We start from the raw sequence: 24,164 nt of genomic DNA on the forward strand, positions 1-24,164 counted from the left end.
ATTTGGAATGTGAACCCTCCCGGACCTGGCTCCTTGGGGCTCTGGGGGAATTCACTGTCCAGAACTGTTCCTGAGCAACCGGACTTTTAAGGATGTTTATGACCCTGTTATGACTCAGCCTCCAGAGCTGTGAGAAATGAGTTTTTGTTTATAAGCCGCTCGAGTCGATGGTACTTTGTTATAGCCACCGAACAGACTAAGACAGGATGGTTGTGCAAGTACCCGGAGCTTTCTGCAGAGGCCCCGTCAGAAGTCCTGTTTCTGTCACTTGTCAGAAAAAGACCATCAGGTCAGACACGACTTACTCAACGAACCAATGATTGCAACAAGTATTCCCAGCTGCTTCTTGAGTGAGGCTGGTTTGCGAAAAACAGCAAAACAAAACTAAACTACATAAAACAAAAATAGAAACCAAATTAAGCAAGACTCTTTATTTACTTTCTGTGTGGTGTCTGCTCTCCTCTGGTGGAGTGAGTCCCCGGGAGGGAGGAAGGGAAGGAAGCCCATCTGTCTGATGTCACTTACAATGACTGGACACTCAGGGGACCCTTGGCCGGATGGAGAGGGTGGACCTTTCCTGGGGCCAGCCCAAGAAGACACGCTTTCCCTCCCTAGGAAGTGTACCTGGCTGTGGGCTGTGCTTCCAGGACAAGGGAGTTCCCCAGCTCACACAGACACAAGGGAACGATGGGAGACCCAGGGGGGCAGGCTGACAGTGATGGGGGGTAACTTCCTAGCTCCAGTGGACCTCTGGTTCCATCTGCAGCTGGGTGAGCCTGGAACAGAGCCTCTTGAGGAGAGCCTGTCTCCTGTCCCTTCATGGGACTCCCTTCCTCTTCTAGTTCCTGTAGACAGTGACCTCTAGTGTGATCCCTAAGCCAGCGCTGAGTCTATTTGCTGCCCAATAAGGGAACACACACCAAAGAATTCTGTCCTGTGTGGTTCAGAGGGGGAAGTTCAGGAGGTTTAATGTGTCAGGAAGGCGGATGTGTGTTCATGGGACTCTGCTAATGAATAACTGAGGTCCCAGCTCAGGGTTGGGGGTCCATGAGGCCATTAGCCCTCCCGCATGCAGTTGGTTAAAACAAGCCACACTGTTCACAGGTCAGAAAAGAGTCTGCGTTCATGTGGGTGAGAGGCTGTCACACTGGGGTCTCTCTGCGTTGTTCTTAGTTATCGATCAGTTTCAGCTGATTAGAAGCAGTTGGATTGAAATGCAGTCTTCAGGTCTGATATGTCCCAGGAAAGGGCTGTTCTAAATGAAAACTTTCTCCTATACATCCCTCAAGCACCCACAGAATTTGGCAGCCTTACCTTAGGCCATCTGAGCACAGCATCTTCTAAAGAAAGATTCCAAGAAACTCCCTCTCTGGATCTTACAGGACTCCCTCCCTTTTTTCCCTTAGGAGGGGGAGGGAGGACGTCAAGCTGCCCCATGATGATTAGGGGGGACTCAGTGTCATGTGGTCACTGAGGAGGACGATGGTGGAGATGAAGAAGCCACGGGGGGAACTGTGTGCACTGAAACAGTATGCAGGAATCAAAATGGCATGTACCCCACGAGTGCACTTCTGAAAAAAATGTGCCAACCAGGATTGGAGAGATATGTAGGGAAAAGCAGGTCAACAGCAGATCTGATGGGAATAGTGGTATTTTGAGCAGTTGTTGTTTCATTATTACTTTGTATTTTGGTTGATTGTGACAAGAAAATATTTTTCTACTTATCTTTGTGGATTCTCAGGGTTTGGTGTGGCAAATGACCTTGATCAAAACAGTAATGGTACAAGAACTTCGTAATCAGCTCTCTCAGACCTGTTCCGAGTGGAACAACTGTGTACCCAATGGAAAGCTGACTTAATTTCCTTTAAGACTCTGTTGTCTTGCAAGGTTTGGAACTTATAATAGTAAAGACCTTAGGTGGCTTTGTTCATAAATTACGTTCAGTCTACGATGTAAGAGAGGAAATAAAAGCAGAGGAGTTAGGTATTTCTCCTAAGCCTTCATAACATTATGATTTTAAAAATTATTATTTTTCAATATTTTTGGATACTTCAAATATTTTCAGAAGAAAGCAGTCATGAAAAAGCATAGGTACATTGGGAGTTTATTAGAAACATCTATTTCCATAGTAGTTCTCATTCTAAACATTGGACAGAATTAGCTCTATCTCCTACCAGAGGTTGGAAAACTATGACCCTGAGGCCAAATTTGCCTTGCTATCTGTTTTTATAAACAAAGTTTTATTGAAACACAGCCACTCCCATTTCCTTATATATTGTCCATGGCTCTTTTCTCTTTACGGTGGCAGAGATGACTAGTTGTGATAGATACCATATGACTGGCAACATTGAAAATATTTATTATCTGGCCCTTTAGAGAAAACTGCCAACCCACATGCTAAACCATAGATATGATCATCTAATCCCAAGTGGTGACCACGGGTGAATCAACCACTCCTGGTCATTGAGTAGAAATGTAATCAGGGTCCATTGATATAGGAAGAGCGGGGACTTATGTATTGCTGAAACATTCCTTAAAAGAGCTGAAATGGGAAGAAGGTAGCCAGTGACAATCCAATGTGTCAGAGTTCTTATTCCCCCAAAATTCCAGGGAAATAAATTCTTACTAAAACAAAGCATATTTTCTATACGTATCTATAGAAGGTATAGAGGTATATCCACTATACCTCCACTCTCTTCTTTTCTTTTCATTTGACTAGCCAAATAAAAAAACAGCAATAACAGTTTTGATGACTTTCAAACTAAGTCTTCAAGAGAGAAAAATGGTGCTGGCCAACATGGGGGAGGGGCAGTTATAATAATAAACGCTTTACATCTCCTTCCTCCTTCCTCCTTCCCTCCCTTCTCTCCTTCCTTCTTCCCTCCCTCCCTTCCTTCCTTCTTTCTTTTTTTTCATTTTTAACTTCTGCTATGGAAAATTTCAAATATACACAAACATATAACCAATCCCAGTATTCTTATTTCCTAGCTTCAATATTTCTCAACGTTTTCTCTCTCCGCTCCCTCTCTTCTTTTTGTTGGAGCATTTTAAAGCAAATCTAAGATATCATGCCACTTCACCTATCAATGCTTCAGTACGCATCTTTAACCGATGGGGCCATTTCTCTTCCAACATAACTGCCCCATCGCTGTCACACCTAGGAAAACTAATAATAAGCCTTTGATATTACCCGGTCCATATTCAGATTTATTTGACTCTCTCCAAAGTGTCTTTTTTAAAATGGTCTGTTCAATGCAGGAGCCAAACAAGGCCCACACCGGGTTGCTTGTCTCTTTCTCTCCTTTTCTGTAACAGGACTCCTTCTGCTTCCTCATGCCATTGTTTGTTGGAGAAACTAGGTTGTTTGTCCTGTAGAAAGTCTCACGTTCTGGATTTGACTGGTTGCTTCCTGTGCTGTTGTTTTACTGGTTTCTCTAATTTCTGTATTTCCTGTAAATTGTTAGTTAGGTCTAGAAACTCAATTAGTTTCAGGTTCAACTGCTTTTGGCCAGAGTTTTTCATAGTTGGTGCTGTGAACTTCCTATTACATCACAACAGGAGGCCCATTAATGTCTGGTTGTCTTGCTTCCAGTGAGGATGAGGTTAGTCATTGGGTTTACCTGGTGTCAGCCTCAACTCTCTGTTATCAAATTTCCCACCTAGCTTTTCACTGAATGGCTTTAAAACAAACCATTGATGATTGTTTTAGATCTCTGATTTCTTCAGGGTTGCAAAATGGTGATTTTATAAATCTACCATCCCTTCTTCATTTATTAGCTGTAAATTTTCTGTAAAGAAGATATTTCTTTCATATAACTATTGTTTACCCTCAAACACAGTCTGCACCAGAAAGGCAGAATAAGTGCTTGATCTTTTTTTCTATTTACCAATTTCCAGAGTGAACAGTTGGTGCCTTAACAAACTCCAGCTATAAACAATAATGTTTTTCAAGTATTATTAAGAACTTGTGGATTTTTATATATTTAGTGTGTTTCAATCAAATGTAGTCATTATTTTCTGCCTTGGTGAAAAATGTTCCATCCTTGTCCAGTGTGTTCCCTTTGGTTTGGAGCCAGTGTTCTCTGGATGTGGCCCATCCATCTTTAATAGCTTCCCTTCTTAACACAGCAAGATTGCCCAGGCTCTTCTTGTGCATCTCATGCTGCAGACTGAGTCTGCTGGTTCCCTAAGTAATCCTGGTTCTCTCTGGTTGGAAAGAGTGGACACCATAGCCTGCATGCCAGGGGTGCTCATCGCGACTGGGTTGTCACTCATTTTTAGAAGCAGAGGCTAAAAAATACACACTTTTTGTTAAGAGAAAAAAAAAAAAGCTGTGATTTTATAATTAGAGTCCCAATTCAAATGTAAGACTATGGGATTTTAATATAACCTTTTAATTTTACTTGAAACTCTTCTTATGCTAAAAATCTTGGTTCTTATGAGATTTTTTGTTTCTTTCCCCTCTCCATTTTTATTTGAAAAGTTTCAGTCCTGCAAGTCTGCATAAGCACAGTACAAAGAGAATCTGCACACCCTCCCTCTAGATCCACCAATTGTAGTAGTTTTGCAACATTGATTTGCTTTGGGCCATTTGAGAGGAAGTTACAGGCATCATGACATTTCAGTCCTACATAGTTCAACGTGTATCACCTAAGAACAGGAGTGCCACAAAACTACAATGCAGTTGTCACACTCTGGAAAGCAACTATGATGTAATTCTTCTAGAAATTGCACTGAGAAGAGGCACTGGTCGCAGTTCCTTCAAATGGCTTTGATTATTCCATTGGACAACAATAGTGTCCTGCACCTTCAAAATATGTAGTTTATACTCTGCATGTATTTTATGCAGGTAATACATATATTTTAGGAAAATTAAGTTCTTAAAAAGTATTTATAACAAGAAGCAACTGTCTTTCACCAGTCTTTGGTTGGTGTCTTAAATGGTGTTTAGTTTATGTCTCTGGCTGATAAGATGGGAAGAGGGAAGGAGGCCCAGGGCCTGTAGGTGGTAGCCTCTTCCTGGGAGGGACCCTGTCCTGTCCTCCACACAGCAGAATTAATCCTCCCCTCTCCACTTTTGTTTTCTTAAACAAGATCCTTTAGGATGGCTTGTATCTCAAGGTGGCTAAAACATTTCCTTTATGATCTTCTGTCTGTCCCCGACCATCTCTTTTACCTTTTCCTTTGAGGATTTTCCTGATAAGCTCTAGGTGGTCTTGAATGGCCTCTGTTGTGAGTGTGACCTCCCTCTCCATGGTGTCCTGATCGACCACAGAGGGGCTGGGGTCAACATCCAAGAGCACAATGGTGACCTCACCGTTATCTTCTAAATTCTTTGTTTTCTGATCATTTGATTTTAAGAAGGAGACTCTTAGCATGTTAATAGGTAACAGCACTTAAGGGTGCGTGTTGACTGGGAGTTCTGCAGTCGCAAATCATCTGGGAACCCTCCTCAGGTATTTTAGGGGGAGTGGAATGAAATATTCCTTTGCCTTCCCCTTTTTTGTTAAACACTGAGCTGCCGGTCTCCAGGGATGGGACTCGTGATACCTCATGGGGTTGGAGGATGAAGAGTGACAGCAGCAGGACACACACAGTGGAGAAGGGGTTGCCAGCAGCAGTGACCTTCCTGGGGCACCATGATGGCATTCCCTGGAAGGGACTCCCCTCACTGGTTAGAAGTGTTACTGCACAAAGGGCACGATCTGCTTGCCACGAGACAAAAGCCAATCATCAAGAGCCAAGATGGTGGAAAAGAAAGGGCAGTTTATTACAGCTTGCTAGCAAGGGGGAAGATGGCCGACTAATGTCTCAAAGAACCATCTTTCAGAACAAAGACTACAGGCCAGTTATATAGAGGGCTGGTCTCTGAGTGTGGGAGGCATCTGGTCCCAGGCTGGGGCATCCATCTGATTACTGGGTGGAGGCATCTGGTCTCCTGGTGGGGTCTCCTCTGGTCTTTGTTCCTGGAAGTCTTTTGTTTTACCTGATGTGCATCAGAGACTAGAGCAATGCCCTACACCCTGATCTTTCAGTTGTCATTGATGATGGCTATCAGCATAGACTCTCTGCCTGGGGGTTGTTACATTCCTAAGAAACTCAAAAGAACAAAGTTATCAACTTATAGCAGCTGGGAGGGGCCATGAAATCCAGAGTTCGTCAGGGGTCATTCTAAGTTACAATATGGTTTCTTTTCTACAATATGGCTTCCCTTAAGTCAACCTTGTATTGAGCCAGTGTCAGAAGGAACATGAGGAACATGAACATAGACATGAGGAAGCCCCCCTCATCCCAGTGCTGCTGGTCCACATGAGCAATTTCGTGAAGGTCACTCAACCCTCATCTGCCCATGAGTCAGCTAATAGCCAGCACCTGATCCCCAATAAGCCCTGCAGGTTGCAAGGGAAGTCACCCTTCCACTCTCACCCTCCATCCAGGTGGTGGAGACTTTGTGATAATTTTAGCTAATTATGCCAATCTGTCCCCTCATTGAGGAGGGCCAGGAGAACTTTGTCCCCCTCTTGCTGAGTCAGGGCTGGCCAGAGTGGAATCTTGGTGTTTTAGGAGGACGAGATCCACAATTTAGGGTGGGTAGCCTTGGTAGTACCCAAAAGAGGCAACAGGAAGCAGCGTAGAACAGTGCACAGTTCACCAAGCTTTCCCAGTTGGTAGAGCCCAAATGGGATCCAGTTAGCCAACCAGGCCATTACGGGCATCTCCTAAATCCCCTCCCACCTATGACTAGACTGTGCTGTTCATGATGCCAAGTGTTTTGTATTCTTTTTTCAAAAAGAATGCTTTTTGCATTCTCTTTTATGAGTGGGTCAGTCGGGTGTGGCCACAAGACGAAAGAGAGGAGCAGCTCAAGGAAACAAAGTTTATTACACTCCCAGGTCTTAGAGATGGAGGTATGGCTCACCATGCAGGGCCACATGGGGAAGCACCAGGAAAGTCAGGAGGCAGAAGACAGGAGTGAGGGGAAGATTTAGGCTACTCTTCTATTGGGGTTTCTGAGGGAAGGCAGACAGGGCAGGGTGAACAGCTTAGGATTGGCTAGTGTGAATAATTTTGGAGGGCTTTGGGCTATAGTGGTGGTCTGTAGTATCCTGGGACCTGGCCCTGGGAGGATTAAAGCAGAGGAATATTGCCTCCTGGGTGTATAGGCCAGCTAGAGGAGCGTGGCTCTGGATGGGTTAGTTTGCATTTCAAAGACGTGCTCCTGGCTGGGCCCTTTGCTGTCTCTAAGAATTGGCTAGCTCAGGGAAAGGCAGTCTCTCCCTAGCCAGAAAAGCATTTTTTTAAAAGATATCAAAACATTATAAAATACAGAACATAAAATATATACAACACAAAATTTAAATCAGTGGACTTTGAGTATAGCAGATTGTCCTCCATAATGTGGGTGGGCCTCATCCGGTCAGTTGAAGGCCTTAACAGAACAAAAACTGACCTCCCCTGAGAGAGGGAATTCTGCTGTCAGACTGCCTTGGACTCAACCTGCAACTCTTTTCTACGTCACCAGCCTATTGCCTACCCCCATCAGATACTGAAGTCACCAAGTCTCCACAATTGCATGAGCCAATTCCTTAAAATAAATCTTCCTCTGTATATAGACGCACATCCTGTTGGTTCCATTTCTCTAGAGAACCCTAATACAGATGCCTTTACTTTGAAGACTAACATGTACACAAGTAGTTTTTCCCTCGTTCATTCATTCTTATTGGAGAAAAGCTTGGGGTAGACTATTAAGGGAGACCCCTTTTTGGAAACCATATGACAAAAGCTTGAGTGGTTCACATTTATTAGTGCCCATCAAAACAAGAACGCTTCTTCAGCTCATTGGAATTCTGTGGCAGGTCTCTTGATTGAGTGACATGTTTATGGGCTCATGAGCTGTGGATGTCAGGATGCCATGTTGCTCTTGATATGAAACCATATGATTTCGCTATCAAAAGTTGAAGCCAAACCAGGGTGTGTTTTGTATTGTGCATGACCCTCCTCCCCCCATGAAGTACCTCTATGGCCAAGGTAGGGACTGACAGGATGATTATGCAGATCCTATGCCTATCTGTGCTGGTAAAGTGTGGGCCTTGGTAGAGACGCACTACACCCTTTCCAGGGATTTGGATTGCAATGTTCAGCTTTGCTGACACAACTGCAGTGATGGCAAAGGTCCTCACCAATCCTTTGACGTTGGCATTAAAAGTACCCGCTGTCTCATCATGATAGGAAAGAGCAGATTCACTAAGTGTAAACTAGGCTTCCAACTACCGTAGCACCCCACAAGGCAAGAGTAATTAAGAGGTGGAGAGACTCCTTAAAAGGTTAGCCATGCAAAACCAATCTACTCCAGTGGACACTTTTCCTACTCAGTGTAGTCGGCAGGTTTAATATATATAGGTATATATATATATAGTTATATATATGTAGTTATTAGGTGTATATATATAGTTATATATATAGTTTTCTATATATATATAGCACGTGGTTCAGTAATGCTTCAATGACAGCCACGGTAGGAAAAGGTTGGACCTGGAACTGTATATCGAGCTTACTCAAATGAATACTTTCTTTTTCATCTAAGCAGATGCTCTCATAGGAAACAAGATACTGGGCCTTGAGACTCTTAGAAGTGAAGTGGTTTGTAGACAACTCTAAGCACCACATTTAATGTTAAAGCTGTCTTCCATCAGGGTTGGTTCAAGCAATATCTTTTGCATTCCAATCTTACCAAAGGAGAGGCTGAAACAGCAGGTGTAGTGGTGAGAAGGGCCACAAATGGGCACCTTGGGGGGAAATAGCAAATTGTTAGATATGTAGGAGGTTATACTCTTTAGGATGGATAAGTCGTCCTGCTAAGGTGAAGGAGTGTGAAGTTGCAAGGGCCTTATCCCACGAAGATGGGGGTTTGAGTGGATGGCCTGCTCTGTAAGCTACCTTGGGCGAGCAGAGATGGGTGGACGCAAGCACTCAGAGGGGCTTTGGGTGGAGGAGAGAAGGCATTGGGAGGACAAGAGAAGATGGAACAATCAGCTGCAGTCTCTTTTGACACTTGCAGTGAGGGAGTGCTGCCCCCACAGAAATGTAAGCCCTGGGACCACATGTTGTGGGGCCGGACTGGACTGCAGGAATCATGCTTGTCTTTCCGGCTCTGAGCCTGTTGTTTCTGGTCGCAGTATTGTTGATGGCATACCATCTTCCTGGGATAGTCGGTTTCCTCGTTGTGCTTGGGGATCCATAAAAATATGCTTTTGGCCACTTGAAGAGCTCTTGGCGGGGCAGTCCAAATGACCACAACCTCATAAACTGTAGAATGTGATGTAAACACAGAGAAGTGGTTTTTATTCTGCCTCAGGAATTGGGTCTTGGGTAACCAAAACATTGGCTGTCCTAAGTGGGAAGGATCGTCTGGGAGTCTATGAGATAACATCCAGAGAAATGCTCCCAGGGAGGACTTCAATATTTTGAAGATGGAAGTTGATAGCATGCCTGAGCTTCCTTCTCAAAATAGAATCATCTTGAATTATTTCTAAGCTTTTCAGGGGAAGGGAGAGGCCTGGATGCACTATCATTGAAGTCACATGTTGTGTGTATGTTACAGAGAATGACTGAGCAGAGCTTAGCGTCCATGACATAAACCAGCGTTTTCTCTCTCTGCCCTTCTCTCACAGAAGAGGGATGTTATGTCTAAATCTGTCACTGGGGGATGGGGAAAAAAGTTTTTATAATGGTTGATTTTCATTTGTGATTATAATTTATCAACATAGAATATGAAATTGCTGTCACCAGATTAAGGAGACAGCAGAACTGCATATGTCATCAGGCGTCGTAAGAAATTTATTGGCAAAAAGGGAAGGTGACCCATTCTCCCCCACCAACGTCTACAGGCCAAATGGTGCAGAAGGAATGAAATGCAGAAGGCGTGGTCATAAGAGATGCTTTCATAAGTGATACATTACCTAGGTGATGTGATTGTGGTGAGGTCAAAAAGTGTCGTCTAGGAACCAGATATCAGGCCTAGCGAGCGAAACTTAAGAGGAGTAGTTTTATGGTCATAATGGAGGTTCTCAAATGCTAAGGTTAACCTACTCACTGCCCCAGGCCCAGAAAGGAGAAAAGGCAGCAGTTCTGGGCTCTGTTGATGGACCATTTTACCGAACATGCTGCTGAGACCACTGACTTTGGGGTGAGCTTCTGCTAGGACCAAGGAAGCCCTGAAGCTGCATCTCCCCGTCACGTGTTCTTGATCTCATGTGGACCCTCTGCATGGCTCACATGTTGGCGTGGTAATAAAATGAGGTGGAGGTGACATTGCTCAAGCCCTGGTCATCGCCTCCCAGTCCTGGATGCAGCAGGCTTTGTGGCCTGGCCCATCACCCCTCTAACCCTTGTGCTTTCTTAACCTCTTCCAAAAGGAGACACGAGGTTCGTTTTGGTCTGAAGGAGGTATACTTCAAAAAAAGCTGTCTTTTATTAAAACAATGATTACAAATACTTCATTTGGCTTCTGTCTTCTTTCTCCCATCGCTCCCAGCTCAGAGGCAGCACTTGGCCTTCCCGCCGTAACAGGTGCCTTCAATCTTGGTGAAGAGAGGGCACGAAGAGTAGTGACAGGTGCCACCATTCCTGGCACAGATGTAGTGGTCAGACCTGTGGCCGAGAGCCGTCAGATAGCTGACACCTGTAATGAGGGAAAGAAAACACTTCAGACTCACGGCTTGCAGCCACGACTTCAGAACACTTGAGACAGCATGCCTGGCAACGCTGCAAAGCCCTTCAGAGAGTTTTCTCTTCCAAGAACTTTGCACTCGGTTGATCTTTGGGGCTGCTCGTGAAATAAGGCATCTGAAGAGCTCACTCAGGCTGAGGTCTATGCCAGCTGCAGCCCACCAAAAGCCAAGGATGAACAGCAGGGTTCCGAGTGGGGTTTCCTTCTGCCCAGAGAGCTTTAAGGTGTGCAGGAAATTCACTTTAGTCCCCAAATAAGTATTCTACCACTTTATGCTTCTGCCTCAGGGCACATGCTCTGTTTCAGTAATGCTGAAGCTTACTTCTAACTCCATGAGTAGGTCCTAAACTTCCCTTGTTCCTGTGCTCTTGAGTTATACCATTCCCACTGACTGGAATCCCTGCTTGCCCACCTCCCCTATCATGATTTCTGTTGAAATCTACTATCCTTTGATGTCAGGTTGAAATTATGGCTACTCCATAAAGCTTTCACCATTTTCTCCAGTGGAATTTATTCTGCCTTTCTCCCAGTATCACAGAATCTCATAATTAGATAGTCTCCAGACTAGTCTTCTACTGTATCCAGTAGAGAACAGAGCTGCCCTATGATATCCCTCATGAGTGACTAACAAGCCATTGTTTTGTACGCCTACACTGATAGGAGTAATGGACTGAATTGTAACCCCCCACCCCCGTTCATATATTGAAATCCTAACCACCTATTACCTCAGAATGTGACTGTATTTGGAGGGAGAGGCCTTTAAAGGTGTAATTAAGGTTAAATGAGGTCATATGAGTGGTCCCTAATCCAATGTGACTGGTGTCCTTATAAGAAGAGGAAATTTGGACACACAAAGAGACATGAGGAATTCACACACAGAGGAAAAGCCACATGAGGACTCAATAACAAAATGGCTACCTGCAAGCCAAGGAGAGAGGCCTCAGAAAAAACCAAACCTGCTGACACCTTGATCTTGAACTTCTAGCCTCCAGAACTGTGAGAAAGTAAATTTCTAAGTGACCCACACTGTGGTATTTTGTTAGGATAGCCCTAGCGGATTGATACAATAGGCCTCACCACCCTAGGATATGATACATTCTAATGTCACATATCTCTGCTTGTTGGAGAGATGATTTCATACTGATTGAAATTATCCTCTCTGTAACTTCCATCCAGTGGTAATTTTTTGCTTTTTGCAGTTGTCTAATCACTCTTTCAGAGGGCAACTCCATTCTTAGTAATTCTACTTTTTAAAAAGTCCCTTTTTTCTCATTTTTCTCAATGCCTAGTTTCTAGACCCTTCTCAAACCTCTGGATGTGTTCAGGTTTATCAATAGACTTCCTATGGAGGCCTGGAATAAATACAAAGTACCTCAGATATGTCCCTCCTACCAAGAGCAAAAGAGGCTTCCTCTCTCTGGTCTTATGCACTGTAGAGCAATTTGTCCAATATGGTAACCACTAGCTACATGTGATGATTTACATTTAAATTAATCAAAATTACCCTAGCCACAGTGCAAGTGCTCAATAGCCATATGTGACTAGTGGTTACTGCCTTGGACCGTGCAAATGTAGAACATTTCCATCACCACAGAATGTTTTATTGGACTGTGTTGCTATGGAGATGCAAGGGAATTGAGAGACATTCTGGTTCTACCATCGAGAGAAGTGACTCGGGCCAAGACTGTGCAGTTGTGCACACAAATCATAGTCTCCTGATCTCCAGCCTGTATTCTTTCTGTACATTGTGTTGATTCCTATTGATGCTGTCCAAGATTGCGCTAGGTTTTAAGACCCTCATCACAACGTCATCCTCAAGTAAGATCATGGTCAACTAGATTCTCCAAATCTCCAATTCCAGCTTTTGTTTCCCTTCATCAAAGGCTTTCAGTGCTGGAAATATACCTAGTCCAACCCCTGCCAAAAGATCAAATCCCTCCAACAGCATGCCCTCCAAGTAATTATTTGTTATTAGGAGGATCAGTTTAGCTAATAAATTCAAAAGCTCTTTGAAATCATGAGGGTATACACATTATTTTTCTTGCTGTTGGTGGATTATGGAGTCATGACAATTCATGAGAACCAGTTTCTAGCATTAGCTTCAAGGATCCAGTACCTTATAGGACACAAAAGAAATAGCAACAAATTTAGTGTCAGGGTACTTTGGTTAAATTCTGTGTTGTAGAACTAATCTATATGATTTTTGGTAAACCACTCGACCCTTCTGGGTCCTAGCTTCTCAAATTTAAAATTGAGGAGACCAGATTATGTGATCTCATCCATTTCTAATATCCTAAGGTTGATCATCTTTCCTTTGGGGGGGGGCGGGGGAACTAGCACATTTATGGTTGCATTTAATCCTCCTTATTCCTAATATGCATCACTTATTCCTAATTTACAGACAGGTAAATTGAGGTCTAGCAAGATTAAACGAATTGTCCATTATCCCACAACAAACAAACCATGTTCTGCCTAGTTCTAAAATCCGTACTTCTGCCACATCAACTCCCAGGAAGATAGGTTGGCTTCTTAGACAACTTTGCTAGAAAAGGTCGTCTTTGAGTGGTGCTAAAGAGAATTCTACACCAAGAATTTGGGATGAAGAAGGAGACAATATGGTCTCTTTACTATTTGCTTAGTTATGAAACTTGAGGAGGCAATGCACAGTTCTGGATTAAGAAAGCAGCAAAGCATCCCTGTTTCTATTCTCACTCCCTCCCTCCCCCTTCCCCACTGTGGCAATTGAGGGAGTGAATACAGGACCACATCTGTTTATTTAATCCATAGCCCTGTTGCAGCTACCTCATCTGATCTAGAGCTGTGGGTGTCTGGTAACTAGATATTTGGCAATGTTTGGGGACATTGTTTGTTGTCACAACTGTGGAGGCACAGGTGGGGGTATTTTATAGGCATCTAGTGAATAGAGGCCAGAGATGCTGCTGGATACCTACAACACAGAGAACAGCCCTCATAACAGGGAATTATCTGGCCCAAAGTGTCAACAGTGCCAAGGTTGAGAAATCGTGGTCTAGACCAGTGGTTCTCTATGCTGCATACACATTAAGATCAGCTGAGATACTCTTAAATCTATTGATTTAATAATTCTGGGGTGGAGTCTACATATGGGTAGTTAAAAAAACTCCTCAGGTGAATCCAATGTGCAGTAAAGGATTAAGAACTGCTGGATCACTGGTTTTAAGTTTTAGATACACCAAAATCACCTGAAAGATTTGCTAAACCACAAGTGCTGGGCCCCATTGTCAGAATTTCTGATTCAGAACCTGGGCTGGGCCCTGATAATTAGCATTTCTAATAATCTCCCAGGTGATACTGAAGCTGCTGGTCTGGAAAGGCACTTTGAGAACCTCTGGTCTTGTTTGACTGGTCTACGCTTCTTTGAGTCTAGTGACCTGCCCCATAGCACTTAGTTTTACCCTGGTTTTTACATTTATCTTTCCTTTTGTGTTAGATTTAACCGTAAACATGTCTGTCTATCCTAACAGATACGATGTTTCTTGACAGAAGAAAGGATGTTTAACTTGGAACAGGGCCTGCAAATATTTGTGGTATTTAAGTGCCTCTAAAGGTTTGGCGTCCAATGATAGTGGACTAGGCAGTCCAATTAGAGCAGCCAGAACAGCTGGTACACCTCCCCCGCACCCCACCCACCCCCCAACACATACCTTGTAGGTGTCAGAGAACTAACAGTAAAGAATAACTGAGTCAAGATTTGGGAGCAGACAGGAATGAAAGCAAGGACAGCACATTCTACCAATATAAAAAAATTTAAGGTTATTATAAATTTAAAAACTTGAATATTTAGTTTAAATAGAAAAGTAGAAATAGTTTTCTATTCATATATTCATATAGAAAAATCGAATATTCACTTGAACAAACTTGAAAATTTAGTTGAGATAGAAAAATTCCTAGAAAAATGCAACTTACTAAAATAAACAAACAAGAACAGAAAACCTAAATAGTTCCACAACTATCAAAAAAATTGAGTCCATAAGTAAAACTCTAAGCCAAGATGGCTTTATCGGCAAATTCTACCAAGAAACAAATAAGAAATAGCATCTACGCTACAAAGACTGTTTTTCAGAATGGAAAAAGGGATACCTTCACCAACTCATGGTGTGATGCCAACATGGTGTCAATACCAACAGCTAACAAGATCAGCAATGCAAGGAAAGGAAAGGAAAATGACAGGTCAGCTTCCCTGATCAGCAGAAAGGCAAGAATCCTAAATAAAATATCAGTAAACAGAATAAAACCAGGTTCAGTTTATTTCACAAACTCAAGGTTTCATTTAACATTTGAAAATCAGTCAATGCCTATTACAATAAAGGAGAAAAATCATATGATCATCTCAATAGGGTCAGAAAAACATCTGAAAAAATTCAACATTGATTCATGGTAAAAAAAAACTCTTAACAATCAAAGAACTGGAGGGAACTTCCTGCATCTGATAAAGAATATCTATGGAAGTCTGTATCAAACAGTACACTTAATGGTCAAACTTTGAAAACTCTACATTTGAGATTGGCAACAAGACCAGGATAACTGCTATCATCATTTTCATTCAACATTGTACTTGAGGTCCTAGCCAGAGGAGTAAGACAAGAAAAAAATAAACAAAAGGTATAAGGGTTGGAAAGGAAGAAATAAAATTTTTACTATTTGCAGACATTATGATTAGATGTAGACAGTCCAAAAGAACTTAACAAGCAAATTTAGCAGGTTTGCTGTATATGAGATCAATATACAAAAAAAGAAAAATAATCAATTTGATTTCTGTGTATTAGCAACTGACATAAAAAATAAAATTAAAATAAAAACACCACATAGAATAGCATAAAATATCGAATGCCTAGTTATAAATCTAAGAAAATATGTGCAATACTTCTATCTATAAGGCATACAATATTTTGTGATAAGTTAAAGAGGGCCTAACTAAGTGGAAATGGTATGTTTACGTATTGGAAGGTTAATTATTTTTAAAATGTTAATTTTTCCCCAAATCAATCTGCAGATTTAACCCAATACCCTGAAAATACCAAGAGATTCTTTCAGTGAAACTTGACAAGCCGACTCTAAAATTTATGTGGAAATTCAAAGGGCCAAAAATAGCCAAGACAGTCTTTGAGAAGAAGGTAGGAGGACTTGCTTTACTGGATTTCAAGACTAATTATAGAGCCGCTGTAATGAGACAGGGTAGGGAAGACACACGGGCAGACAGATATACAAATGGAACAGAAAGGGACCATGCATAGATGGAGAATTGATGTAGAACAGCATTGGCTCAGCAGAGCAGTGGGGAAAAAATGGTCTTCTGAGTAGTTGGTTCTGGGACAATTGGATATTCACATGGAAACAAACTTTACCCTTCCCTCATACCACACACACACTAAAAACCATTGTCAGATGGATTATGAGCCTAAATGTAAAAGGAAAAACAGTAAGCTCTCAGAAGACAGTATTGAAGATTTTCTTCACGGCTTGGGGTAAGAAAAGATTTCTTAAGATGCAAAAAGCGCTAACTCTAAAGGAAAAGATACGACACATTTAACAGCACGAAAATAATGAGAAAAACATCTAAGAAAAGTTTTCATTAAGAGAGTGAAAAACCAAAGTAGAAGATTTGTAATGCTTACTACTTACAAAGGGCTTGTATGCAGAACATATAAAAGAATTACTACAAATCATAAAGAAATGACAGATAATCTGATAGAAAATATGGATAAACAGACACTTCACAAAAGATATCCAAGTGGCCGGTAACTATATACAAAGGTGCTCAGCTTATTATTTATCAGAGTAATGCAAATTAAAATGCCAATGAGATACCAGTACACTCACAGATGGCTAAAATTTTAAAATAATTGACATTATCAAGTGTTGGCATGGATATAGAGCAACAGGAACTCTTGTTCACTGATTGTTGGAGTGTCAATTAGTATAAACAGTTTTGGAGAACAGTTGAGTGTTGTCTACTAAAATTTAACAGAAGTGTATCCTATGGTGCAGCAATGCCATGACCTCTTGGTTTCTAGCCAATTGAAATGCATGCACAAACCAAGCTATATTATTCAGCATAAATGTTAATGTGGTAAAAGTATAAGAAATACAGGAAGTTATTACCATAAAAGTCAAGTGATGATTACCCTTGGGGAAGGAAGAAGTTGTGACTGAGAAAGCTGGAAGATGGCTTCTTAGGTGCCAGCCATGTCCTACGTCTTGACTTACATTGTGGTTACAGTGGTGCTTGCTTTATAATACTTCATTAAATTGTACATTCATGTTCTATGTACTTTTCTGGATGTGTGTTATGTTTTACAATTAAAAAAGTAAAAAAACAAGAGTTGCTTCTGGAAAGGTCTTCTGCATATTCTTAGCTCTGTGGACCTTCTCCGCTATGTGCAGCTTCCAGCATCCTCTCCCATCCCTGCGTCAGTCCGTTTCTGTCCACTCCCTGCACACGAGCTCCTTGGACAAATGGCAGCCCCACTCTTCTCCTCCCCTTTCCCAAGAATGGGAAAGTTTGTTTCCTTGAACTTGGGGCTTACTCTTGTCTTAGTCCTCACTAAGCTGGCCTGAGAGATATAATCCAGAACAACACTTGGTGGCCTCTGGAGTGCCACAAACAAGAGGAATGTAGAAAAGAGAAAACTCATTTATAGGTAAGAATGAAGGGAGAGAAGATGGAGGGGGGAGCAGGGCTGTAGGGAAAACAGGTTTGTGCCAGTTTCCACGCTTGTAGTGAAAAGAGTGACTCTTTCAACTGTACACTGATTAGGTCAATTACAGCTGGATTGTCAGTAATCTTGCCTAAGCACAATTGAAACACCAACTATTTTTCTATCAAGTGTAATAATATGTTGAATGAAGGACGACTGTGATTAAGTAACAGGAAACTAACTAGGAAATAACGTGCCAACGGAAGAAAATGAGCGGGAGGTGAGAATGGTTTATGGCAGGGAGCATATGAGAGGCTGGATTGTTGCAGAGTACTCAGAAAATAAATCCACATAAAGGAGGAACAGACAACCACTTTCAAGGCTACTGAGATCAAATACAAACTGCATGGATCAGATGGTGGTGGTTCAAGAAAGAGAGACAAAAACACTGTAAAGAAGAAGATATGTTGGATACGCAGAGAGAGATTTTTGGATTTTAAATAAAAGAGCCACGAAAATAAAATTTCTTAAGGAGCCTTCCAGAGAATGAGAGACAGGGAGAGGAGAGAATCTGAGAATGGATGGGTGGCCATCAGGCTGTTGATAAAGGACTTGCTCTCTGGCATTCTACCCTGAAGTGTGGGCACTAAGGTTGGTTTGTACTCTACAATTAGAGCGCAAGTGAAGTTTTGGAACGATGCCAAAAGGGAAAATTGGAGCGCCATGGACTAAAATATAAATTTCTTGTACTAAAAGACCACCAGGCTGAGGTGAGAGTGAATTGCCAAAATGACAAGGGTTTTAGAGAAGATGGGGCTCAAACTTTACTGCTGCTGGGATCCGTGCCCACTTCTCTTGCCCAGGACTGCACCCCAGAACCAGCAGTAAGAGGACAGGCTGGGAGAAAGGTCAGCAGCCAGAGCAGGGGTTACGTGACCGACCCATTTGAGATGTGTGAGGAGCAAACACAGATACGGGTATGTGGGAGCCAGAGAATGCAATCCAGATGTTTGCAACACTTGACTCACACCTGCAGTGATACATCAATGAACTGGGCAGTGGGAAGCACCTGAGACTTGTCATAGGTGAGGAATTAGCTCATTGGAGCTCTCTGGGCCTTGGCAAGTCAGCTACGGCTCTTCCCCTGTCCAGGACAAGGTGGCTGGTGGGCAGGTGCGCCAGGGGAAGGGCTGCCCATAAGACAGTGGGTTCCTTCCCCTTGGCGGCATTGAAATAGAGGCTGCTTGTCAACTGAGGAGTGTGGTCGTGTTTGAAGAGGATTTCATTTGTATGGATCTTTTTAAGCTATCTGGGGACGAAATCCAACATACAAGCCACCCCTGGAAAAAAAATAATAAAACTCCAAACCAAACCAGAATATAACCAAGATCCAAAGCCGCCTTCTGCAGACAAGCAACCCATGAAGTCTCCATTCACCAAGAAACTCATGTAGGCCATTGATAATCAGCAATGCCTCTTACTAAATTCATGAAAGTTTTAACTCAATTTCTGTCTAGATTATTCTTGAGATGAATCCCTGTGCCTGGTGACATACCCAGAGGTCTTTGGGAAGCGTGTGGAAAGAATATAGGATTTAGAGTCACGGCTGGAGTCAAGTCCTTGTCATTTGCTGGCTGGGTATTTGAAAAGTCAATGTCTCTGAGATTCACTACAAAAAAAAAAACACCTAGGGGCCGGCCTGGTGGTGTAGTGGTTAAGTTCACAAGCTCTGCTTTGGCAGCCCAGGGTACGTGGTTTCAGATCCCGGGTGTGGACCTACACACTGCTTGACAAGCCATGCTGTGGAAGTGTCCCACATATAAAGTAGAGGAAGATGGGCACGGATGTTAGCCCAGGGCCAATCTTCCTCAGCAAAGAGGAGGATTGGCAACAAATATTAGTTCAGAACTAATCTTCCTCACACACACACACACACACACACACACACACACACACACAAAATCAATAAAATGAGGATAATAGTGGTCCCCACATGATGGAGATGCTGGGGACATTTAGTGAGATAGTATTCATGGAGCTGCTCTTTTCAGCTGTCAAGAACCACAGATGGGGTGTTTTGGGGACACTCCATTTCCCGTGCCTTACTAACCAGCTGCCTGTGTTAAGCCTGGCTCGGAGGCTGCAGGGGCCCAATGTCTGAGGCACTGGGGAGCATGTTTTTCCGGATGGGATCCGGAGGCTGTAGCAGGCACATTCCTGTTGGCTGTCGCCAGAGGTCAGACAGGAGGAAGGAATTTGGGCGAGCAGGTTGGGGTGGGGATTACAGAGCGAGACACTGAGGTGTGGCAGGCAGGGCGGAGACTGAGGGTCACAGAATGTTGGGGTTGGGAGTCATTTTGCCTAATCCCTCGTTTTAAAGGTGGGGAAACTGAGGTCCAGACTCCCAGGAATGCATTCAGTGTCCCGGAGGGAAAGGAAAGAAGGATATTGAGGAACGACCGACGGGTCTGTGAGGGGGTTTGGTTAATTTTGTTCCACCGTAGTGCTGATCACCTGGGAAAGGGTGCACTGTAAGAGAAATGGCTCTGTTTATGGGAAGGACATCCTCGCTGGCCTGGGTACCACGTTGCTGTCCTCGGATCAGCCTCCATGCTGCAACAGAGCAGCCTCTTAAAGAAGCAATCTCTGATTGTCACTCTCAGTTTATAAACCTTTAGGGGCTCACCCAAACCCAGGTGCATTTCCTGCCGAATAAAGCCTCTCTTGACTTGGCCCCCCATCCCCATGACTCCTCTCAGCGCCGGGGCAGACTCTGTGCCTCCAGAGGCATGCAGTGCTGGGCGGTGGAGCTGATGGCCTGGGTATGAGTCCTTGCTCCGCCTGTTACTGGTCTAGTGACTTTGGCCAAGTTATTTACCGACAAAATGGGGATAATGATTCTTCCTTCCCTGTAGGGGCACTGTGAGGGCTAAATTCTAAGTGGGAGCTGTTGCTTTTTATTTCTCTTTGTCTCTGGGCTTTCACACATTCTGCCCTTTCTGTCTGGTTTGTCCTTGCTCCCACCTGCCCTCTCACCTCTCACTAGTTACTTTAATTCAGGGCTGCAAATTCAGATACCCACAGCAGCCAGGCCAATAACATAAATCTGTGAGGTGGGCTGAAGTGAGACAGTAGGGAGTGGTGGGGCCTGTGGTGACGTGGGAGCGAGCATCCGTCTGGAGGAGCAGCCACTAACTAGCTACACCTCACTGTTGCCATGTAGGAATGTTGCCACATTTTGTGTGTTTTTAAGAGAAATAATCTAAATTTTATGTGACATATACCGATTTTTGAATGTTGAGAAGGAATGAAAAAAAATTATTTTTTGAAAATACCATAAACACCAAAACAGCTTTCATTTTTCCTTCACTTCTGAGCTTCTCCAGGAAAGCCTTCCTGGCTCCTCAAGACCAGGTCAGCTCCCGTTGTCACGTGTTCTTTAGCACCCTGTACTTAATAGCCTTTCACAACACAATTATAAATAGGTAATTAATTATCTAATCAGGTTTTCTCGTCGTGCTCGGCTTCTAGAATATGTGGGCCTGAGCTTAAGGCCTTTGTTTTCCTGGCTCTTCCCCTGTTCCCAGGGCAATGCCTGTACAGAGAAGCTGTTAGCTAAATATTTGCCAAATCAGTGAATGAACAGCCTCAGACTATCTTGATCTCTAAGCACTTGGGCTGGATTCTTGTCCAGCTGATGCAGAGACCTAAGTCACCTTGTCACTGGGACATCATTCTGTGTTCACAGAGAGGCGATTTGTATGAGCCTAATGTAGGCAACCCAGTTTTTTTTCTGATAGAGATGAAAATTGCTAAAAGAGAATGTCAAGTCACAGTTTCCACTAAGGTGACTACAAAACTCTCTTTCACCCAGGCTCATGTGGAACTTGATTTCCCCGTGTGTGAAATGACAAGGTTAGACCGGATGCGCTCTAACGGCTCTTCCAGAAAAGGGAGTGAACTCTTCCCACATGAGGGCCCAAGATGAGTCACCGTGTGAGGCTGCGACCCGGGCAGCACCTTCTAGGAGCAGCACCCTGCTCCCTTGCTGCACTAAACTAGGATCTATTCATCACAAGGGCAATCAGTGCAGTCTGTGGGCAGTGGGGCAGCGACAACAAGAACCACACAGCAATGACAATGCAACAACAATAACAGGAAACACCCCCAAACCAGTGCCTAAAAGGTAAAGCAGAGCATATATAAGAGCTGCCTGCAGCTGGGCCCAGGAGACACAGGCCAGGGAAACCTACATGATTTTTTTGTTTTATTTTGCTGAGGAAGATTCCCCTTGAGCTAACATCTGTTGCCAATCTTCCTCTTTTTTGCATGTGGGTTGCTGCCACGGCGTGGCCACCAACAAGTGGTGTAGGTCCGTGCCTGGGATCTGAACCCGGGCTGCTGAAGCGGAGCTTGCCAAACTTAACCACTAGGCCACAGGGCCCACCCATGAAAACTGCATGTTTTAATGCCCAAGACATTTGAGGAGTTAGTTCTTCTTCCCCGCTCCAGATAGCAATGCCTAGACAACACACAAAATCCCAGCAGAGAATAGTTGTATTAAGTATTGCTCCTCCCTTTCAAAATGTGAATGTCTTGGGACAGTGGCAGAAACGTAAAGGTGGTGTTTGGCCTGCACAGTGTGCTCAGAGCCTCCCCAGTTTCAGCCTGGGGGTGGGACTTGGCACTACTGTTTCCTCCTAGAAGATGAGCTTCTGGTGGCCAGCCAGGGAAACACCTTCCTGAGGTGTCTGGTCCCCATGCCGAGAACCCATGGACTGGGAGGTTTAGCAGACAGGATTTATGTGTTGTGGAAGGAGAGTGTTGAGCAGCCTCGCCTGGGAGTATCTGAGCTCATCCTGCACTTACTAAATGCTCAATCATGTTAGCTAGTATTTTTTTAATGAATGATTAAGTTTATTTGTTCCTGCATTTCCTTGGAGATACTTTTGTTTTCTGTGCTTTGAGTGAGATGCTCATAATCATATTTAGAGGTAATAGACTGAAAATAACTCTTCATGTTAACGTAGTGGCTTTCAAACATTTTTGAGTTTGAACTGAACTGCCATAAGAAATTTTGCATTGCTATTCAGTACACACACACACACACACACACACACACAGCTGAAATCAGAGTACAATAAAACAGCGTGTACACTTACTACATGGCATGCACTGGTAGAATAGAATGGAAAAGAACAGAAATATTCCTTTGAAAAAACATGGGTGCAACTCAATAAATTGATTTCTCCACCTCTCTAAAGGGTTCTAACTGGAAACGTTAAAACTCACCATTAGAATACTTTTGTACCTGGTTTTCAGATGGGGAAAGTAAGGCATAATTGGAGTAAATTAGGCTTATCTGTGCAATAAAAGGATGGCCTGGAGAAAAGTACAATTGGATCTTTCAGAGAATTTCAGAGCTTTAACGCTGTGAGAGTTACCTGCCACAACCCACTCATTTTACAGATGAGGAAACTGAGGCCCAGAATTGTGACTGGCTCAAAGCCACTTGGTGAGTGACAGAGCTGGGATGAAATGTGTTCCCCAACTCCCCCTGCAGGGTCCCACCTTCTCTTACATCAGGGACACAGCTGCTTTGACCCAGAGGAGCTGGCATCTTCTGGGCTGACAGAAAGCTCCCCTCACATGCTCTGGGGAAATTTCCCACCCTGGAGAACATGAAGGGATTTCTCAAGGAAGGTCAAAGACGGCCTGTGGATCCCTGACTGCCTGCCTACGAAGTGAGTCAAAGGCCCCGGCTGAGCTGGCCTCGTGGGAGGGGCGGGCGGCGCCTGCTTGCAGCAGGGCACCAAGAAGGCCCCACCCAGTGACCTGGGGTGGGATGGGGCTGGTGGCTTGCACCTCTCTCGCCTGGATAGGAAGCTGGCCTTTCAAAGTGAGCGGCCAACTTGCAGGTGGAGTATGTGATCCTCTTCCACAAATGATACTTTCTAGATGCCCAAGATGAAGATGGGCCTGGGAGATGCTGGGAGCTGCCTGGGACTGGCCCCACATCCCTGCCAAGCTCAGAGGGCCTGGAAGCCTAAGGGGTGGACAGGGACCGAGACATAAGTCCATCTCTCCAGCAGCTGGGCAGCTGGGCTGCCTCTGGGGACCCAGGGAAACCAGCCTGCGTCTGCAGGCTCATTCCTAGCCGGTCAGGGGCCGGTGTGCAGATCCCCAGGCTCAGGAGGCTTGCCCACCTCCTCCTGCCCACAGCAGGCCACTCAAGCTTGGGGATGCTTTCCTACTGCTGGACCCTCAGGACACATGAGGCAGCTGTCCTCAGAGCTCAGTTAGCTCCAGTTCATAACCCCAGGAGAGAGTGTTCCAGCACATCCCAAAGCTCACCTGAGGACACTTGGGAGAAGAGGAGGCAGAAAGTCAGCAGCAGCAAGTAGGGAGCCCTCATGGTGGCTGGCAGGCTGGTCTGGGATGGCAGGAGAAGGAGGAGAGGCTCCTTGGAGGCTGAGCTGACAGAGGCTTCCGGAGGCTGAAGTGTCACCGTCTTTATAGAGCTAGAAGATTGCACAATCGCATAGATGGATCTGAAGGGTGGTGTCGCAATCCATGGAGTGAAATTTTAATAAATAACCCCTCGTGTCATTTGCCCTGGGTAGTCTGCGAGTCATGTGCACACACTTCTCTCTGTCTGGCTGTAGCTGGATTTAGCTCTGGGCCTGGAAAACTGGAGTTGGAGCCTCCTGCCCGCTCAGTTTTGTTTTCTAGGCTGGGCCGTTCTGATGGTGTTCCAG

At 44.0% G+C, this 24,164-nt stretch overlaps 1 protein-coding gene across 1 annotated transcript; it reads right to left on the minus strand.

The window, feature by feature from the left end:
- Window positions 1-10,374: 10,374 nt before the first annotated feature.
- DEFB1 (defensin beta 1) lies at window positions 10,375-23,875 on the minus strand. The gene is made up of 2 exons (XM_014795415.2): window positions 23,761-23,875; window positions 10,375-10,681 (listed from the first exon to the last, which is right to left on the minus strand). The coding sequence occupies exons 1-2, from the start codon at window positions 23,819-23,821 to the stop codon at window positions 10,536-10,538; spliced, it is 207 nt and encodes a 68-aa protein (XP_014650901.1). The 5' UTR covers window positions 23,822-23,875; the 3' UTR covers window positions 10,375-10,535.
- Window positions 23,876-24,164: the final 289 nt, after the last annotated feature.

The sequence above is a fragment of the Ceratotherium simum genome, chromosome 28 (genome assembly GCF_057802395.1).
Source record: "Ceratotherium simum simum isolate JZ-2026a chromosome 28, ASM5780239v1, whole genome shotgun sequence".
Lineage (NCBI taxonomy): Eukaryota > Metazoa > Chordata > Mammalia > Perissodactyla > Rhinocerotidae > Ceratotherium > Ceratotherium simum.